Below are 21,156 nucleotides of genomic sequence, written 5' to 3'. Positions count from 1 at the left end.
TACATATGTATGTTCATTGGTAGGGTAACTTTTAATATATCAGTGCTTTGATGAGCAATCACGACTTAACATAATTTTTGTAGCATTAGGTAAAATTCTGAGTCATGTGAATCGAGTTGGAAGCATAGGCTTAGGTCGCTAAAAACTCTTTCACGAAAGAAATATCATAATCTGGCATTCCAGTAATTCTAAAGTAAAACTGGTCTAAAATGTCTACAACAAAACTTGGTAGCATTGAAGATAGCGGTTATACCAGTTTAATGATGTATACGCAAATTTTCTTGTATCGAATTCAAATCAACTTATATCTTTTCCGTGAAAATTGTTGTCAAGGGAACAACGTGTAAGTAACGAGCAGAGAAATGGCCAATGGACTCCGGTTAATATGTTCATATGTTTAACATAGATTCTTGCTAATCGAAAACTAAACAAAGATAACCTCACCTAACATTATGAAAACACAAACATTTTATATTCTGTTTGGAATTATGCTTGAGAAAAATTGGAAATTATGTAAAGTTATCCCAAGATTTTTCAACGTATCCTTCACAATAGTTAATTTTATTTTACTTTACAATAATACTTTTATTCTTGTCGGATCTTGAACATTGAAATGTGTGTTACTTTACTGTCCTACTTAACGAACAGCAAATAGAAGTATAATAAAGGGAGTTATAACTTCAAGAAAAGTATCAACAATGTCCATACTCAAATGGAAGAAGTCATATTAGAAGTATGAATTTTGATTATGCTTTTTTCGCAATATCTGTTTTAAAACAACAAACTTTTTTATAAATTTAATCCAATATCTTTAATGCCTACTTTATTATATTCTATGGGTTGGCTATCCTACATACTTACATATTAGACATTATTTTTTAAACTATAAATTTCTTTACAACTAAGTAGTCGCATTTTCTTATAGGTTTATATAATTTAAATATAATGTTCGTTTCCAAATCGTTATGTTTAATGATTTACTACTGTTTTCAAATACTATTGGTTTGACGACATACGAATGAATTGACTAATCTACATATTAGTGACAAATGCATATGCATTTATTCATCAAATTTGAGGGTACACCGTTTGTATTATCATTTATATTGTCATTTGATATTGATTATGGATAGAAGATTCCAAAAATTACAAAACACATTGAAACTGTAATGTGTTTATATGCGAGAATCTTTGATTTAATTATCTGAAAAAATATAACATTAAATAAAATAAATATGTATTATAAATGTATCTTAGCTTTTATGCTGCAAATAACTTTGTCAATAATATTATTTTATTTTGTGTTAGCACTCGTTTCATTACCGTTTTTATATCCACCATTAACTGAGGTGAGTTGCATATTACATTCAACCCTACCTCCGCAACCACTTTAACTGTACGAGCACTAGGAGTAAATACTCTCTCACTGCTTTATCTTTTTCCCCGGTATCGCCAGTAGTTAGACGGACGGTTGGCACTAAGTGGTGAAGTTCTACAATTAGATTTAAAAGTGAATACAAGCAATTCATAATAAGTTAAAATAAATCAGTATGAAATTTAAAAATAATTGCACGATCATTTGGTAATTGTTGAGTGATCTGTAGTGCGACATAAGCTCAAGAGTTTGAACTGGTTCCGACAGCCATTACGCTCGCAGATTCAACTTGGCAAATAAGTTTCACATATATATACATATGTATATGTAGTTCGAAATAATACTAATAAGCTTATGTTTGTGTTAATATTGAATTTGTGTTTGTACGAGGCACAACGAAGAGTGATCGTGTTAAATTAATGTCTAATAAAAATTAAAATAGAATTAAAGATGGCCGCCAAAATATCAGTCAAGTTGCTAAGATCTTAAGAGAACCAAATATAACTACGTTACACCTGTTAATAAAAAATCAAACAAAATAACTAACCACAGTATCTATACACGAAAATTGTCTTTCTACAAACATGATAAAGGCAACAAAAGAAGCACAAACTTCAACACAATCGATCGGCAAAAGCAACTAGCAAGTAATCAGCTGCTTAAGTACACGTGGTTACATATGTATTAGTGATTTGTAGACCACTATCACAAACCATCGTTTAGCAAGACATTCAAGTTGATTTTATTGGGATAAATTGCCGATTGCCAACGACCGAGTTTCAAGCTCTTCTTAATTAAACAACCAAACAAATAAGACAACGGAGAGTAAAATGAAAAGATATTGCACAACATTAAACATATTTTGATGAAAACTCACCAATTCACCGCAACCCGCCAGCAACCAATTTGCGCTAATTAATCAACGAATGAGGCTTGAACTTTTCCATTTACCCCAAGTTCAACCTGCCTAAAATATATTCGACTGCGATTATGGCTGAGTCCGGCATAAACATGGATTTCGATCTTGAATATTTTCCGATCGAAGATTTGGATTTACTTTCTACTGAAGTGCAAGTTGCTGGAAGATCGGATAATGTTGAATTCTATGAATTGAAGGCAGCTACCCGTTCTGTACGATTCGATGACATGTAAGAGACTCTTTACATTTTTAATGCTTAAACATACACATGTACATATATTTTAAGTGTAGCACAATTCAACATTTCAACATAAAAATTAAAAACTTCATATACACACATACATATATAAAATATATTAAAAAGAAGCTTTTATTAGAAGTATCTAAATTATTTTTGGGGTATTATTTTGTAATTTTATCTTACCAAGAACCTAGAATTTTAGTATTAAAGTGCAAATGCATTCGTTTAAATAAATACGGAATTGATATTTATATATTCTTTTTGTTTTAGTATGTTTTGTAAGGAATTTAACAACGTATTTAATCAATGTCTTTCTAAAGCCTATGCCACATATTTTGTGTGTAAAAACCATTTGGAACTAAAAAAAAGAAAAGACATATCACGCTTGATTGCTACCAAAACATACATGTTGTATAATAGAAGATCTTAAGTAATTAAACTAATTTCTACAACAATTTCTACTTTGACCACAAAAACAAATGTATTCTTCAAACAATTTTTACCTCGCCTTACACTTTTTACTACCGTAGCCTTACAATGGGGGTAAATTTGTTCAACAACATCAGTAATGCAGAATTATAGTAGGCATAAATACAATTTTTATAAATTCGCTTTATTTCATTTTAATTTAAAATTGTCATACCCTAATTAAGTAAGCGATAAGATGAATTTCCCTCAATTAGAAGAATAAACATGGAATCTCTTTGCTGAGATTTACGTTATTTCAAAAGTTTTACATTTTGCACTTTACATTTGTCCACATACTTAAATAGCTATACACAAGTTCGTGTGCTAACATCGCATATCTAGATGTATTACTAATAAAAGCTTTTGAAATTATTTTTGAACATGCGCGTATCTCTTAAAAGTTTTCTTTTCGAATATAGGGTAAATATTTTTGAATATAACTATTTAAAATTTTCTGTGTTAATAACAAACAATAGTTATTTTTATTACCAAAGCATTTTTTTATTTTATAAAAAGATTATACTGCAAAACACTTGGCAATTCTTTTAAAACTTATAGAAAATATTTAATACTTCAAAACTAAAAATAATTTAAACAATTATAAGTTTAATACAAATACCCTGTTTTTCAGTCACAAAGCTGTTTTTAAATAGAATAAATGTACGAAAGTAGTTCGAATGATCGAACCGCTCATCGATAGGTGCCGAATTCAAGAGATTCTGTATGATACAAGATCAAGGTCCGTTTTTCTTTTGCCTATCTCTTCAGTATACGCCAAAGAAAAACCTTCATATTTTAGTACTTGACGGAATTCTCAAAATGAGAAAATATAATGTGGTTTAGTTTTAATAATAAAAATGGTGGAACTGTATTGGCACCGATTAATAAAAATATGAAGTGAAATGTAATTAAGAAACAAATTATAAATGAAATGAAAAACCTATGTACAGAGAAGAAATGAAGAAAAGTAAATAAAAAATATTGTGAATAAACGCTCTGATATTACGGTGTATAATGCTTTGAGAATATATCGACCTATATATTTTCATGATAACATATACATATATTCATATGTTTAACAAAGTTGTATAGATTTATCGTGAAGTATTTAATGTTACAAAACAAAGAAAAGTATTTGTTGCCAATCATTAAAGAAATGCGTATTAGCACGTGCGTTATGAACATTCTATGGGCATATGTAACATTTATAAAATGCTTTTCTTTCGGGAAAGAAAAAAAATAAATCAAACAAATGAAAATATCGGTATAATAAATGATTGCTCTTTCAAAAATAATGCAAAATCAAATATATAAGTAGAGTCACAATCGGTTCGGTCAGCATTCGTATCAATTGCTGAATCAGACAAATCAGTCTGCTCAGAACACTAGCAAACATTATCCGACCCCAAATCAGAGTTATCTTTTGTCAGCTCCAATAGTTTAATCTGAACCCTATCAGTTACCATAACGGAAGCATAATGTCACCTCAAAGTATTTTTAATCAATCTTCAGATAATTTAACAGAGTTTCAGGAATTTCTACAGCGAATACAAACTCTCCAAATGATTACCACAAAAGATAATTTAAATCAATCAAACGTAAGCAAAAAAAATCAGAAAATGAGTGATCCTAATGTAGTCGACCCAATGCTTGGAATTGAGGTTGGCGTTGAACCTGCTGCCTTGATGGATTTTGACGAAACTAATAACGATATTGTGCAACCAGAGATAGGTTACACACAAATAGAGGACACTTTAAAAAATGAAGAACAAAACGTCCTCTCTCATTTCCATTCAGCATTGTCTATTAGTTCTAACGATGATAACAAACAATCTGAAGGTAATGTACGAGTTACTGTTGGAATAGACAAAGACTTGGAAATGATATTAGAAATGGATCCAAGCATAGTGGACTTAGGGGATATTGCAGTCACGGAGCCGGTTGAGCCAAAAGTTATTGGCTTACCGCCGTCAACAGGGGGGTGGGTAAAACAAGCATCACAATTAAAAAGATTCTAATTTAATGAAACAATTTAATTTAAATATTATTTTTATAATTATAGTTTGACAATAAGTACGACTAAGTGTTGGAAATTTATTTTTATATTTTAGCCCTACATTCAAAACTACTGTTCCAAAATCACGAACCCAACTTAAACAACAATTGCAACGTGAGCAGCAACAGCAGGAGTTGGAGCGTCGTGAGGCAGAAAAAAGAGCCACGGCTGCAGCTGAAGTTGCTGCACTACAACAGCAAGTGGAATCTTATATAACACAGCAGATACCAAATTTAAACAATAGCCATCAGTTGCATACCCAACATATGATGGGTAATAATAATAGTGGGGGTTATAGACCAGCACCCAATAGTTTTGGAACAAATTTCAATGAAGTTCAAGGGAACCAACAAAATTATTTTACTCATCCTCCATCAGCAACTTCGTCTGGGACAAGTTCTAGTCCGGTTATGTTGAAGGGGCCTCTTCAAAGTATCGGTGTTGATGTCCCAAAACAAGTTTTACAGGTTAGTGTCAAGATTTGCATTTTTCACTAGTAAATTTTTTAAATTTATGTGTCTCTACTAATGTAATTGAATATTTTAAATATTTATATTTTACATGTATTAACAGGTACGAACAGTTTTAGAAAATCCCACCCGTTACCATGTCATTCAAAAGCAGAAAAATCAAGTTCGACAATATTTAAGCGAATCTTTTAAAAATGAATGTGAAGTAAGTTTTGTACAAAATGCATAGTTTCAGATTTTTGTTTTTAATTTATTGTAATTTTTTTCAGAACAAAACTATACCCAACACTACAGCAATGCCAAATATAAATCGTGAATCCAATCAATCTCCTAATTTTCTTAATATTTCAAATTTTGGTGGATCCAATGGAGGAACAGACATAACCACTAGACATTCTCCACAATTACTACTCACTTCGAATGCAGTAACTCCCCTTCTCGATGATCATATGCAATTATCACCCTCTTCATATGGTGTAGATGGTGCAAGTAATAATATGACAACTGCTGGCAGTTGTCAATTTTTTCTTCCAAATGACCAAAGTTCGGTAAAAAGTTTTGGAGGTGATAGCGCGTACAAGAATTCAATTGGCGGTAACTCCTCAAGTTTAACGGGTGGCAAGAATTGCGTAATGGGTGTAACAAATGGTTTATCCCTTGGGGGACGTTCATCTGGACCAGTAAATTCACTAAGAAATGCAAATTGTTCTAATGTATCCACTGCTAGCCCAGTCCAATCAGCACCAATGTCACCTTTAAGTTCCGTAGCAACAAGTGCATCCGAAGTAAGTCTCTATACCATAATCTACTGTTTCTATATTATGTTAATGTAATGAGCCTTTGCATCGCATATGTCTATATATGTATGTATAATTATATGGTAGAACTTGTCGAACGTCATTTCATCTTTCAACGATTACTACGGTGCTTTCTGGTAACACTCATTTCCAATAATATCATTTTAAACTACGATTTACACGTTTACTCCTATTAATATTTGTTGCTGTCCCCCATATAATGGTAGTATATTTAACTGTAGAAAATAATATGTGTATCGATGATTACTTGGGTTTTGATTTGAGCAGATATCGATAGAATATACCATAAAAATTTCATCCATATTGCTCCTTGAAAGCATATTAACCAATTTTCACTAAATTAATGTATGCTACAGTTGTGGTTTATGCTTCACTAAACAAAATCTACCTGACTGCGTCTATTGAAAGATATAGCAGCAATAAAAAAAATTATGATTTCGCGCAAGACGATCGATACTTTCGCATATCTAAATAAGTAAAATGTGTGATTTGTATACTAGTTTTCTTAATCGGTGTTTCTAAATATTTATTCAATTCACTATTAAAGTGGTAACTTACATATGTACGTAGTAACAATAATAAATTTCTATAGCTAGTGTGTGTTATAAGGCCCCTTCACCCCATGAATCAATGCGTGAGTTAATTTTTATAAAAAAATTCAAGATATGAATGTCTCAACACCAATGAAGATAAATATTTTAAATCAGCAATAATCTGTTCAATTAATCACTTTCAATAAAGAGTGATAAAGGAGACCATAATTGTGTATGTGCTAGAAAGGGATTACGTTTTGAATGATATCTATTGCAATTATACTCGTTTTGAAAACATTTTTATATATGTATATATATATACTATATACATATATATATATGTATATACATATATATTTACAAATACATATACATACATGTGTGTATATATAAATAAATGCATATATACATATCTAGGTCATGCAAGGGATCATTGATTTTTTTTAATAAGTGTTTAGTGTTGTAAACTTTTGTCAGTTGTCAAGGATTCAAAAATACTATTGTTTATTCATTAAATTATTTGAGAGAAATATTTTACCAATGTGATAAAAATTACATTTAAACATATACAATCGCTAATTCCTTAAATTGTAAAATTTATATGAATGTTCTCCGCCTAATAGTCGGCAAAATCCCGTAATTTCACGTTTCGGGATCGAAGTTACTACACACAGTTGTATAATAATACACCACATAAATGAAACGAAATGGAAACTGTGTTGAACGCTTCCAATTTATAATCACCTCGATCGCTTACTAGTAGTGGTAAAACGCATTTCGCTCAACAAAAACGAACTCGATGACTTAGTAGAGATTCGAACTTCTACTTAACTGCTTTGCTCCAACTGGGGTGTAGATTATTATAGCATATATTAAAGTTTTTGGAGCGGTCGGTGGGCCAGTAACTTGCTTTGTTTATTTAATTTATAATTTTCATACTGCATATGAATTAAATGTTATATAAATGTAGAAAGCTACTACCATAAAATTGTAGAGAGGAAATGTGAGAATTCAACAAACAAATAAGTGTGAAACTACGTTGAGTACCATATAATGTAAGAGCCAGTTAAAACGCCGGATTTGGTGAAATAATAATACAATTCCTCTAAAATAAGGAGATAATAATTGTTAATACTTATTGTATTCCGATATTTATAAAAAATATAACGAACATTTGTGGAGCTTTCAACTGACAAACTACATATGTATATACTTTTGCATATTAGAATATATAAAAATGAATGCTTTCCGACCTTCGGGAGTTCTAAAAGCTATACATAAATTTTGAACCTAACGAAGTGCCAAACGTAATTATGACTAATTCATTATATTCACAAATTTTAAATAAATACAAAATATTAAACCCGTACTTAATTGTTTTACACAATCACACGCTTAGATCGGATCTCATTATACGGCAGTATTTAGCAATTTGAATCAAGTATTATTAGAATACACTGGAGGTGAACGCTTGTTTGAATATTGAAACAAGTGTGAACAAATTTCGTTATAAATTCTATTCTGTGCTTGCAACTCTCTCACATATATAATATAATTATTGACACTAAATTAGACGATTCAATTTCATGCCAGTAACCAACAACAAGTGAATAAATTACTTAACGAATAGTGTTTAAAAATAAACACAAAACATTTTCAAAATACGAAAGTGTAAAAAATCTTCAAAAGTACCTGATCATCTAAATTTATTTAAACTTATTTACGAGGGAAAATAAAAGACCGCCAAACTGTCGAAAAAACGCCACAGATCCACCCCAACCCCAAAAAAAAACCAAAGACGTACCAAAATGCCGGTATTTAATGTAATAACACGGCGGAAAACGAAGGTGAGTGTACCGAAAGAAACATTCGCATAAATATCTTATTACAAATATTTGAGCATATATTTATTCAAAAGTGTATATAATAAGTATATATGTATGTACATATGTACATTCATGATGGTGAAGTCCATACGAACGCCCGAATGTTCAAACATGCCTAGGTTGTTGTTTATCATACTGATTGATTGCCCGCAACTGATTTCTAATGTAACTACCGAAGGGTCTATAGCGATTGCGCTTGCGACACTTATTCACAAAACTGGTTTCAACATGCTACTACATTATAGATTTTTCGTAAAAATATTTATGTGTATATTTTTCTTAAAAACGATAATCATATTCAATTATATGTACTTAAATAATATTTACATTACTACTTATTACGAGATTTTCTGTGTTAAAATTCAAAAAACCCCACGTTTAAATGTATTGTGTTATTGGATATCAACATACGTAAATACAATGTAACATATTTATACACAAGTTCATACGTACAAATGTGTTGAAGCGCGAAAATTTGGAAATATTGGATCAATTTAATGTACATACTTATTCAAACTTAGAGGATTTTGTAATTTCTTTTAATTGAGCTCTCCCCACCCTTGCAAAAGTTATTCAATATGCATATACATGTACATATGTATGTGTGTACATATGTATGTATACATATCAATGAATTACTCAAATAAATGATATTAAATTGAAATGCTCCACACACGCATATACACTTTTTTGTATTCAAAGTCGTTATTGCTGTCATTCAACGTATTAAACAATAATTTTTATAACTTTATGAAATATTTTTGTTTTTTAATTTGTCTAAAGACAAAATATCTGTATTATTATAAGTATAAATATATATGTACTACCATATACATATATGAATAAATTCATTTGAGTATATGTATACGTATGTATATATATATATGTTACAAATGTACATATATCGATACTATATATGACGACCTATACAAGTGAACGGATAGGAGAACGCTTCTCAAAAGTTGATAAATCACTTTCCGAGTTTTTTAATTAAAGAGGAAAGGAAACTTTTAATACATCTGAAGAATATAGAGCATACGAATTCGTTGTGAACTTCAACTAATTGTTTTTACCTATTTCAATATAAAAATCGGGTAATTTGTAATTTGAATTTTGAATGTGTTATTCACACATTCTGATCTATTGACTGCAGATGAAAAAAAAAATACTAACTAAACCACCAACTAATTTATTTGTATCGGTCTGCTACTTCTGGGATAACCCTAATATATCATCATATTATTAAATTTTTACATTACATTAGTGTTGTGTACAAATACAGAAATTGATTATATGTATGTATATATACTATATTATTACAACTTTATTACTCTAATCTGCTGCTTAATCATATCTGAAAAAATACACATGTAGCATGTATTTACACTTCTTAATATATAAATTCTTGATATATATTTGTTGAAGCTGCCAACATTTTGTACTTAGAATAGAATTTCACATAAATTTAATTTTTGCTCGTTAGATGCATATATATATTCTCATCACATTTAATTTTTTCCCCAACCACTCTCATTTTAATTAACATGCATACATATATTTACAATAATAAATTAAGTTCTCACAAACCTTAAGCCAACTATTTTTTTGAATTCAAGACTCGAAGAATGTTTTTTGAAAATTTTATAAAAAATATCTTTAATACCTTTCTTTAAGAGTAAACTGCAACTTTAGCGGGTTAATGTTATTTAATGTAATCACTACTTGGCATATTTATCTGTCGCTTTTGATAAGATTATAAAGCCAATGTTGAAAATGACAAAAGATAAAACTGAGCACATGGGAGGCTACCATAAAATTTTTTACATAAGAAATATACATCTATGTATGTATATGTAAATCAAATTAAAAATTAAACTAATATATTATCTAAGCCAAATAACTGTGAACATAATGTGTCGAAATACGTTTATATATAAGCGTAGGTGTATGAATTGCATATGTATATGCTTTCCACGTGAACAGTTAAAAAGCTTCTTATAAGTTGATATATTTAATAACAAATTGACTGATAAATCACAAAAAAAACCTTGCGATAATTGACTAACAATAAATTGTAACAAAAACTTCTTAAAAGGAAGTTTTTTCTGATCGATGAGCATTATAAGTCTTTTTACACATGGTTATTTATCAACTAAACAACAGAAAACCGATAACTGAATAAAATTCAATTATGATAAGCCTAAACATTAAGTGGTAAATTTGTGTGCGTCCGTACAAACATTTCTATTTGTCGCTAAGATTTTAGAGTAGGTAACTACCTACATATATAGGAGAGAACTATCTAAGTACTCTAACTAAGTACTTAAGACTTTCATTGTTTACTATAAGTTTTTGAAAAAGCTGATGAGAATGCCCTGTCATATTTTGAAAGTAAGATTTCTAAAATTAATAAATACGCCACAATGCTTGCTTTTTAACTTTTAAATACTTTACCAAATTTTTAATTAATAAGTACCGCAAGCCGTTAATTTTTAAATATTCAACTGAAATGAGTATTATCGTTATAAATATATTGACAATACTCAAAAAAATGTATGTGTTTAAAACAAGTCGTTAAAATCGAGTTAAAAAATTGTGTTTCATAAGTGTTGTTAAAAAAGCTGTGTAAATAATATTTTGTTATCGTTGTGCTCTGCTCTCTCGCTATTTATTCTTTACATAAAGTCTCTACAAATAACTTGAACATATAAATATAAACTTGTTCAGAATTTTGTCGAGTGGATCATACGTATTTATGTACAAATAATTAAAGGAAATTAGTGTCTTATATAAAGACCGATTTCACTCATTTCATTGAAGAGCTCACACGTTTGCAATGTATGATATGATTTGTTTTATGTTAGCAACGATTATCCGATCAATCTTATCTCTAACTTTGTTAAATGAGTACAAGTTGCGAATTTCTTATCAATACTGGTAAGACTATTGGTATTAGTGAATAGTAAGAACTTTGCTTACGCATAAACGTGCGCATGCTCCAATAACTGACGTTGCTTTACAAAATATATTTGTATGTGTGCCATACAGTTTCCAGATGTCTCCTGAGATACTTACGGATTTTATCATAACGTTTCTATATATAAAAGCTATCGAAGCTTCTCACTCTATTCGCCTAGAGCCAAGTTTTTTAGTAAAAGTTTCAAATTGGAATTTAAGGATATATATGCCGCCTTAGGCATCTGAGACAAAAATCTTTTGACATTGTACGTTTAATAATTTCTGGCCTTCTTTTATACCTATATGTTATCAAATAAGATAAGACTATATATACATCAGAACAAACTCAGCTAAGAGGAATGTAGATCGACCAGGCAAATGTATTGTTTATTTTTGATTGACATACCTACGTTCTTATTTTATATATGTTTGTGTATGCACAATAAATCGAGCATACATACTTATGTATATGTGCAAATTAAAAGAATGATAAACGATATCATTACACATATACATATGTACGTAGCATTACAAGTTCCTAAAGAATTTACGCCGTATTAAACTTTTTTTAACGTTTTTATTATTTAAACCCTAGTTTGTATGTAATAATAAAAATAAAATAATTAAATAGAAGTCAAATACCATATACATATGTACATTATGAAATGAAAACTTTGAAAGTGAATCGTTAAAAATGTCTTAAGAAAATGATAACATTCTATATGAAATAATACTCGGAAATTAATATTCAGAATGTGTAGTCAAGGCGAAAACCAGTAAAGTTCATTGTATCCTTTGATTCCAAAAACTGAACGGGGTTTAATTGATCAAGTTGTAAAAAGTTGTTTTATAATTATACATATATATGTTTATCAACCTGTTGTGATACTCAAAACAACTCTGGCTAATAAACGTACTTAAATAATATGTAGTATTCGCAAGATCTACACATATGTATGTATCTACATATATGTACATATACTGGTGAATTCCAAATAAAGCATATAGTACATATTATAATATTAACTTGCAGCTCAACTTAGGCATTTGTATATATGTATATAGAGATTTTTCTTCAACTATAAATATAATATATATTATTATATCTATACAAATAAAACTGACTTAAGTGTAAAATTGGTAGTGTGAACGCTGAAAGTCGAGCCGATCTTAAAGCGCTGAGTCCGCTCCGCTGGGCTTTCAATCTATCGAAATCGTAATATCTAGCTGGAAAACTGGTTGGTTTTCAGCGATCACTAAACTACTAACGGTTCCTAAACAATTAATTTCGAACTTTAATTTTATATTCTTGTTTTCACAACATTTCGAATAACACATTTACATATGCAATGGTACATACATTTGTATGTGTGTAAACCTTAGACAATAACAAATCCAATAAAAATTTGATTTAATTGTATATGAACCTATAATTTTTTATAATGCTTTATTAACAATTTATATGTTTCCAGCTCCTCTTGTTTGACAGTGATGTAAGTGCAAAAATTAAAACTTTTAACTTTATTATTTGAGTGTATATTTATCATTTTCGTGCTATTCTTATTATTTGTTTATTTACTTCAGTTGAATATATTATAATTAAGCGCTTTTTATTATTTAAGCTTTTATTACAATTAATACTACATTGCATTTAATAGGAAAGTTTGAACACGTTCTCCTTTTTGCAAGGTTACCTAATCTCAAAATTATTCATGCATCATGTAGTTAATTAAAATAATGGTAAATCAAAATTTATAACGGAATCAAATGCATAAAAATCATAATTTTTCCGAGATTCATAACCCCGAACTTTGGAATTAGTTTTTGGATTAAGAAACTATTTGGATTTAAAATAAACAGAATAAATATATCATGTTAGTAGTATCGCTGCTCATATAGTATAACACTTAACGGAGCATAATTCGCCTAAATCAGAATCTTTTTTGATTTCCATCTCCTGTGCACACGTTTAGGATTTATTTATATCGTAAACGGTTTGATTTCGAGTCTTTCGATCTAGAATTACCTCCCTTTGTTTACGAAATCCGTTAGTCTCAGTCGGCCAAGAATTAATAAAAAAATACCTAAATTCCAACCTTACACTGCAAAGCGCGGAATGACAACATAGTATGCTTTCGTAAATCCATATTTCTAAAGAAAATTGAATGCTAAACCCAATTAATTATTAATTTCTCAATTCAAATAAAAATACGATTACGAAAGTTATCTGAGTCGATATAGTTATATCCATCTCTTCGAAATGTCCGGCTGGAAAACTGGTTGGTCTCCTAACGGTTCCTAAACAATTAATTTCGAACTTTTATTTTATATTTTTGCTCGATAACTCTCCTGATTAGTTGTAGTTATTCCAAACAACAGTTTACTCAACTAATGCAACATTAATTACATATCGACTATCAAGATAATGCAGTCTCTGCAAACTATTTGGTCCTCGTGAAACCGATCGTTCATATATACGATTTTGTGTTAACCCCTCTAATAACTTTAATCTAATTATAACAATTACAATTATCAGTATGTCGTGTTAGCTGCTACCTTTTCATCTACATATTAATGCAAGACTAATGATTTATTAGACTTTGTGTCACAAACTTTCATAATAATGTTCTTTGTCCCACATTCTCTAACGTACAATATTTGTTTAATTTATGTATATTTTAATATGTATGTATACTTTTTTAATATATGTATGTATTTATTAAAGTTATAAAAATGTTTATATTATTTGAAAAAAATTTAAACTTAGTAATAATTTTAGTATTTAAAAATACAAATAATTTGTTATGACAATAATTTGATTCGTACATACGTAGATATATGTACAAATACATATGTACATATATGTATGTATGTATAAGGGCTAAGATTTGTCCAATAAAAAATTCCTTTACTGAACACATACATACGTCCATGTGTTAAGTCTCATAACTGTTTTGAGATTTTCGTGAATTTTTTTTAAAAGTGAGCATATAAATGTGATATTCGTATATGTGTGTATAAATATTTATGTATATACACATACATATTAATTTACTACAAATGCATGCAAGTAATACGTTACAGCCGCCCTGTATAGAAAATGGTAACACTGTAAATAATTTAGGAACGCTGACTTACGGCAAATTTTATTGATATTGTACTGATGAATGCTCACAAGTCGTTGCTTATACATTTGTCACGCTGTAGTTGTAAATACTGTTGCGTCCGATACGCTCCGACTGACAACTTTACTTTTTTCTCAATGAAAACAAACAATCATCGAATGTTGGTGGGTTGTGGTGGGTAGCAAGTAAGCAAAGTGGAGAAAAGTTGAGGGAAGGCAGAGGGGTCAGGAAAATAGGCAGCTGACATTGGCAATGTGCGCATACACGTATGATACACGTTCTGCCCGCTATTCGTTGTCCGTTTGCAAAGCGAACTCGTATTTTATGTCAAGGTTTACTTTAGTGTGCTGATTGATTTTTAATTTTTTACTGTAAATTAAAATTTTACTTTTTCACAAAATCGTTCAAATCTCATAATCTGTTAGGCAAAGTAGAGGAAATTTTCAACAACTTATTGACATTTTTAATTAACATATTTCCTAATCAAATCCATATCAAATGGTGAATTTCTTTAGCAAATAAAGTTATTTTGCATACACATACATAAATTTGTATGGATATATGTCGGCATATAGATCAAAAGAGGCTATTATTATTTTTAAATGCAAATTTTCTTAAATAAAAGTTATAGAATTATTTTTTGTATCCAAATCCAAGATTTTCGCGTAATAGTCCAAATACGCAAAATATTCAAGCCACAATTTACAACTCCACTAATATTTGGAGGTGTATAATCCGACAGAAGTTATTGCTTTATATATTATATTAAGAACTATAAAAAATTAATAAAAAAATAAAAATAAATTAATTTTTAAACCTGTATAAATAAAACGGCGTAACTTATATTTTTTTTCGTATTAATTTTTTCACTAATTGATTTAATATTTCATTGTAAGTATACGTTGAATTTTTAATGTACCGTCTAAGCTCTATACCTATAACTTAAAAAGTATTATTATTTTAGAAATTAATGTGTTGTATTTTCGGTTTTGGTTTACATCATAAAATCCATAATTAATTTCTTTTTCTGGTTTACATCAGTCATGATCTTTATAAATAAAATACTATTTCCACGGAAAGTAATTTTATCTAAGTGTTTAGTCATAGGAATGAGTTTAGTAACTTAAAATCAATTCTCAATGTTTCTGAGTATTCAAAATCTGAGTAATCGTAAAGAAATATACATATACTTCGCATAATTCTTTTTTTTAATTCGTTTAGTGAAAATAAAAATTTTAGAAATATCAATATCTTACAACTAATGAATATTATATATGTATGTAGATTTTAAATTTAAATTCAAATACGCATGTATTATAGTACTTCTTAACAAAAAGTTATATAAATGGGTTCTCTATAATATTAGAGCATGAAGGAGAAGAATCTTAGCTCAGCCTTGGCAATGATTTTGTAATTAACTTCATTATTGTCTGTGAAAAAATATTGTATCCTTCACTCATAAATATTCGAAAAATGATAATATGAATATTATTTCTTGCATGTGTATACTGTAAATATATCTAATACTAGTGTGATAAATAAATAGCGTACATTATTGTGTACACAATTTATTAGTCTCTAGTCATTCAATGCTGAGTGTGCTGTACGATATGTATAATGAAACGCACGACTGAATAAGGCTTTAAATTGCTTTGAGCTCTCTGATGGTGTTAATAAAAAATTGATACTAGAAATAAGAGTCAAGGTATGCTGCAGTTTTTTCACATACATTTATTCTATCACGCCGGAAATTTCAGAGGGAATATTTAGTAATAAAAAGCTCTAAAGCGACCATAACAATTCTTAATCAAAATCCGAGCTAATAAGCTTTTGAATTGTACATATCCATAATGTTAGAATTTCTATTATTCATATATTTTACTATACGAGTATATTCTTTAAAGAAAATGTTTAAGTATTTTTGGGAAATAAGGTAAAGTTAAGAATGTAACAATAGATCGCAAAGGGCTGATAAAAAACAATAAGAAGACCGACTCGCATTTTTAAAAAACAAAAACAAAAAATATGTATGTAATTCCTTATACAAATTTTTAAGTGTATACTTACATACGTAATAAATTATTTGCTTGTGATTTTGAACTCTCCGTGATTCGTTTGGTAAGGTAGTAGTTATATTACATTCCAACAATAATATTAAGTATTTAGCACGTAGACTTATTATTAGGATGATGTATTTTGTTTACCAGACTGACTTTCTATAATTTGGTAGCGATTTTCATTAAAATCAATATAAAATTATGATCTTAAATAATACTAATATACACAAATGTTCACACATTAATATAAATTATATACATATTATACATACATATCTAGCTCATATGCGTTTATACATTTGTATGGTATTTCTTTTATATCAAATGGTTTTAAATGTGATTTTCACTAGGCGGACGATTGTCTGTTTGATGCAGATCTAAAATTCGATAACTTCTCATCGGATTTGGCTATAAAACAAGAACCACAATCCCTCACTGATGCAGAAATGCATGCATTAGTTAAGGACCGACAGAAAAAGGATAACCATAATATGAGTAAGTAAAAATATCACTGAAGTAAATTAATAATGAATGCATATGTGTATAGATAAGTGCAATTATATTTGAATCTAAAACGTTTAAATAATTTATTATAACTAAGTGTAAATTGTAAAGACTTTATTCACAAGATTTTATATCTTCCTCTGATATATTTCATTTCAAAACAATAAAATACCAGTTTAACACTTACTGTAGAAAATATAAAAATGATCTTTTACCTTTACTTTGGGTATTCACTTTAATATTCATAACTTTTACAAATGGAATCGCAAAAAAAATAAAAAAAAGTATCAACATTAAATATTGAACTCGATTTAATGATACTACTTTAACCACAGTCAAAAGTTAACCCTGTATTTATTTCATGAGCGAAGATAACAAATAATTTTTATAAAGTACTCAAACATTTAACTTTATTTATAGTTGAGCGAAGAAGACGTTTTAACATAAACGACCGCATTAAAGAACTGGGTACATTACTACCAAAAACTAACGACCCATACTACGAAGTTGTACGTGACATACGTCCAAACAAGGGCACAATACTTAAATCATCTGTCGATTACATCAAATGCCTTAAACATGAAGTTTCGCGGCTAAAACAAAATGAGCTACGCCAACGTCAAATGGAAATGCAAAATCGAAAGCTTTTGAATAGAATAAAGGTATCTCCATAAAATATTTTATACATTTATACCATGCCATTAACAGTTTTAATTTCATTTAAAAGGAATTGGAAATGCAAGCTAAGTCACATGGAATACCATTAAGTGACTTTAATTTAACATCAGTGTCAGCACCAGCACCGACATCTTTCCTCAAAGGAACCAGTCCTGCTTCACCATTGTCACATAATAATCATTCAACATCCTTAATTCCGGACATGGTAGAAAAGGTAAGTAATGCGTAAAATTTGATCTTTTTTTGCTAGTTTGATGGGAATATTTTATACTCATAATAATCCTTATTTTAGTTATCTGTTATAACAAGTGAAGCCAGCCTCAGTATTACTCCAATAGATGACCTTATGGAAGATAGCAAGCATCCTGTGCAATGCGGTGATCCTTTGCTGTCATCAAACATTAATCACTTTTTCTCAGCAGCACATTCGCCAACAGCAGCGCATCTGCAATGTTGCAATAGTTTCGATGGCAATGATTGTATTGGTGACAATGCCCACGACTGTCATAATCCCAACTGCCAAAATAACGCAAACTCACTAGATGACCTCTATCAAAACACCGTTACTTCGTCCGCGTCAACAGGGACACATATAAATGGTAACTGTTGCAGTAGCAAAAGGAAAAATATGGGTAATTCAGTATGCTGCTTAACGACAAGTTGTCATCAACCCAATCATAACCATCATCATCAACAACAACACCACCATCAACAACAACAACACTCGCAGCAGGAAATGAAACATTGCTGCGACAACAATCACTACTTAAATCACTCGCAACATCAAATGACATCCATGGGCAATAAAAACGATATCAGTTGCCTCTCCAAGTCACCATCAACTTTGCAACACGGTAGAGATCCCCTGTTATCTTCCTCGCACCACCAACACGTGGATCAAAACCTTAACGGCTTGGAGTCATCATCTCTTCAACATCATAACCATCATCTGCATGACGACGAACATCATGTTGGTGCATCACACGCTTCTGATGATTTATCTAGTGCAATGATGAGTGATTCTCTTTCACTAGTCTCATCAGCTACAAATGATCCTATGCTATTATCGCCTGATTCCTTGGACATAGACTTGGCATGATAAAATGGCTAACACACAAATTTTATTTATATTACCTACGAATGTATTCTATAATAGAACAAAAATGAAGGCACTACAGCTTGTGCATCAGAAAAGTATAAAATACGTCTCTTACACAATGTATGTATGCTTATAATATGTAAGTAACACATATGTGTGCAAATCTATATGTATATGTACATACTTATGTACGTACGGACACAAGTCATTGCAAGTATGTATATACATTGTTGATTTATTTTGTTTTTCTTTTCTTATCATAGGAGCATATATTGCATTGTTGATTGTTACAATTACATATTACATATTAAGACAACAAAGTTTTAGATTGAAAATTTACTTAAAAGCATACGTTAATACAAAATACATAACTGTTTTTGTGTATTAGATTACTTATGTAAAATATTGTATTATTACAAAATAGTGTATTTCCTTATAGGCAAACAGATTTTTAAACTTTTAAGCGTACATTGAATTCAGATGTTATAATATGGGGCAATGTTACCACTGAAACTGTTTGAAGAGATCGGCATGTTTATTTTAGTCATAACTTTATCAAATTTAATCACATTAAAGGAAAGGCCAATTAATTAATTTTAGCCCGTTCATTTGAATATGAAAAATGTTGTAATTATTGTTGTTTTTTAGAATTAATTAATGAACATACCTACATTTAAATTAGGCAGAAATATTGAGAATAATCTCGAAGTAATGTCACTTTTAGTCCATATTTAGTAATTTATAAAAATTATGTTAACATAGAAGATTCACGAGATGTAGATTTTATTGAAGTATTAAAAGTAATTTTCTTCTTTTAGCAAATTAACAATGTACAAAAACATACTGAATTGATGAACAGTGTGAAGCACTAGATAAATGCCAAGATACACACATCTGTGTTAAGAAAACACCCCAAGGTATGTCACGATGTTTTGATTACCAATATTAGGTTGGTTCACCCACCCTTTGACCTACATACATATGTATGTATGCAAACGTAAGTATATTTATTTACATGTGCTTTTTAATAATAGGAATAGCCAATACAACATTTTTAACAAATTTTAAATATGTGAAAATGTTTAAAACTAAATGCCATAATTGTACATACATATGTATCATAAGTTGCATTGACATTTGAAATATTTTGAGATAGAGAGAACAGCTGGACTTCGTTAAAACATCAAAATAGTTTAATGCTAAAACTTTTACTTTGTTTATTATATTTGATAACACTGATACGTTAGTAAGGAATAACCTGAGAAGTCATGAGAGCTTCCATTGTTGACATGAAATAAAATATGTATGTATGTATGTATGTCAATTTTAGTGTATCGGGAAAATTTTAATAGAATTTCGGTAAAAAGCAGCATCTGAGTCCAACTTTAAAGTGCGTACTTTTAAATGAACATTTTAAGTCTATCTATGTGCTTTCATATACAAACATATATGTATGTATGTATGTATGCACGTCGTTTTATGTATGCATAAATATACATACCGGTATGTATGTACCTGTTAACTAATGTATGTATATGCGTACATACAGTATGTACATAGGTTGCTTAAAATAATGTAATTTGTTTTTATTATTAATATTGCATTGCAATTTTATTGTATTATTTATTAATATTCGCCATAGGCTATCCAAATGTGAGCATTATAAAATCACTCGTTAAATGAGAAGAGCTGTGAATTTTTAAGATAAATTATTATATTCAATATGTTCATATGTATGTATGTAAAATACATATGTACATATATTGCTACAAAACAAAATGACCAATTAGGTTGCTCAAATCAAATTCTCGATATATTATGCAATCAATCCACAGTGCTCATTTCGACCCTTAAAAAGCATTAGACTAGCTGGAGAGAATTTTTACTTGTCAATAAATGAAATATATTGTGCCGTAAAGGAGTTACATATAACTATGGTTGCTGTTACTGTGGTTGTAACAGCTGTTGT

At 29.5% G+C, this 21,156-nt stretch overlaps 1 protein-coding gene across 10 annotated transcripts; it reads left to right on the top strand.

Annotated features, from left to right (window-relative positions):
• The first annotated feature begins 1,435 nt into the window (after positions 1-1,435).
• On the top strand, positions 1,436-20,107 carry LOC105227426 (microphthalmia-associated transcription factor). 10 transcript variants are annotated; one of them, XM_019990713.3, is made up of 10 exons: positions 1,436-1,582; positions 1,818-2,523; positions 5,115-5,526; positions 5,633-5,734; positions 5,799-6,314; positions 13,197-13,217; positions 17,257-17,401; positions 17,831-18,072; positions 18,138-18,302; positions 18,381-20,107. In XM_019990713.3, the coding sequence occupies exons 2-10, from the start codon at positions 2,366-2,368 to the stop codon at positions 19,185-19,187; spliced, it is 2,568 nt and encodes an 855-aa protein (XP_019846272.2). In that variant the 5' UTR covers positions 1,436-1,582; positions 1,818-2,365; the 3' UTR covers positions 19,188-20,107. The 10 variants fall into 10 exon arrangements, with proteins under 10 accessions (XP_019846272.2, XP_029406558.2, XP_011205072.2 ...); XM_011206768.3 differs by lacking the exon at positions 1,436-1,582 and adding an exon at positions 4,516-4,984 and having other exon boundaries at positions 2,386-2,523; XM_019990712.3 differs by lacking the exon at positions 1,436-1,582 and adding an exon at positions 4,548-4,984 and having other exon boundaries at positions 2,508-2,523.
• Positions 20,108-21,156: the final 1,049 nt, after the last annotated feature.

This window comes from Bactrocera dorsalis, chromosome 5, assembly GCF_023373825.1.
Source record: "Bactrocera dorsalis isolate Fly_Bdor chromosome 5, ASM2337382v1, whole genome shotgun sequence".
Lineage (NCBI taxonomy): Eukaryota > Metazoa > Arthropoda > Insecta > Diptera > Tephritidae > Bactrocera > Bactrocera dorsalis.
The sequence above is the reverse complement of the archived record's forward strand: the minus strand, read 5'-3'. Positions and strand labels throughout refer to the sequence as shown.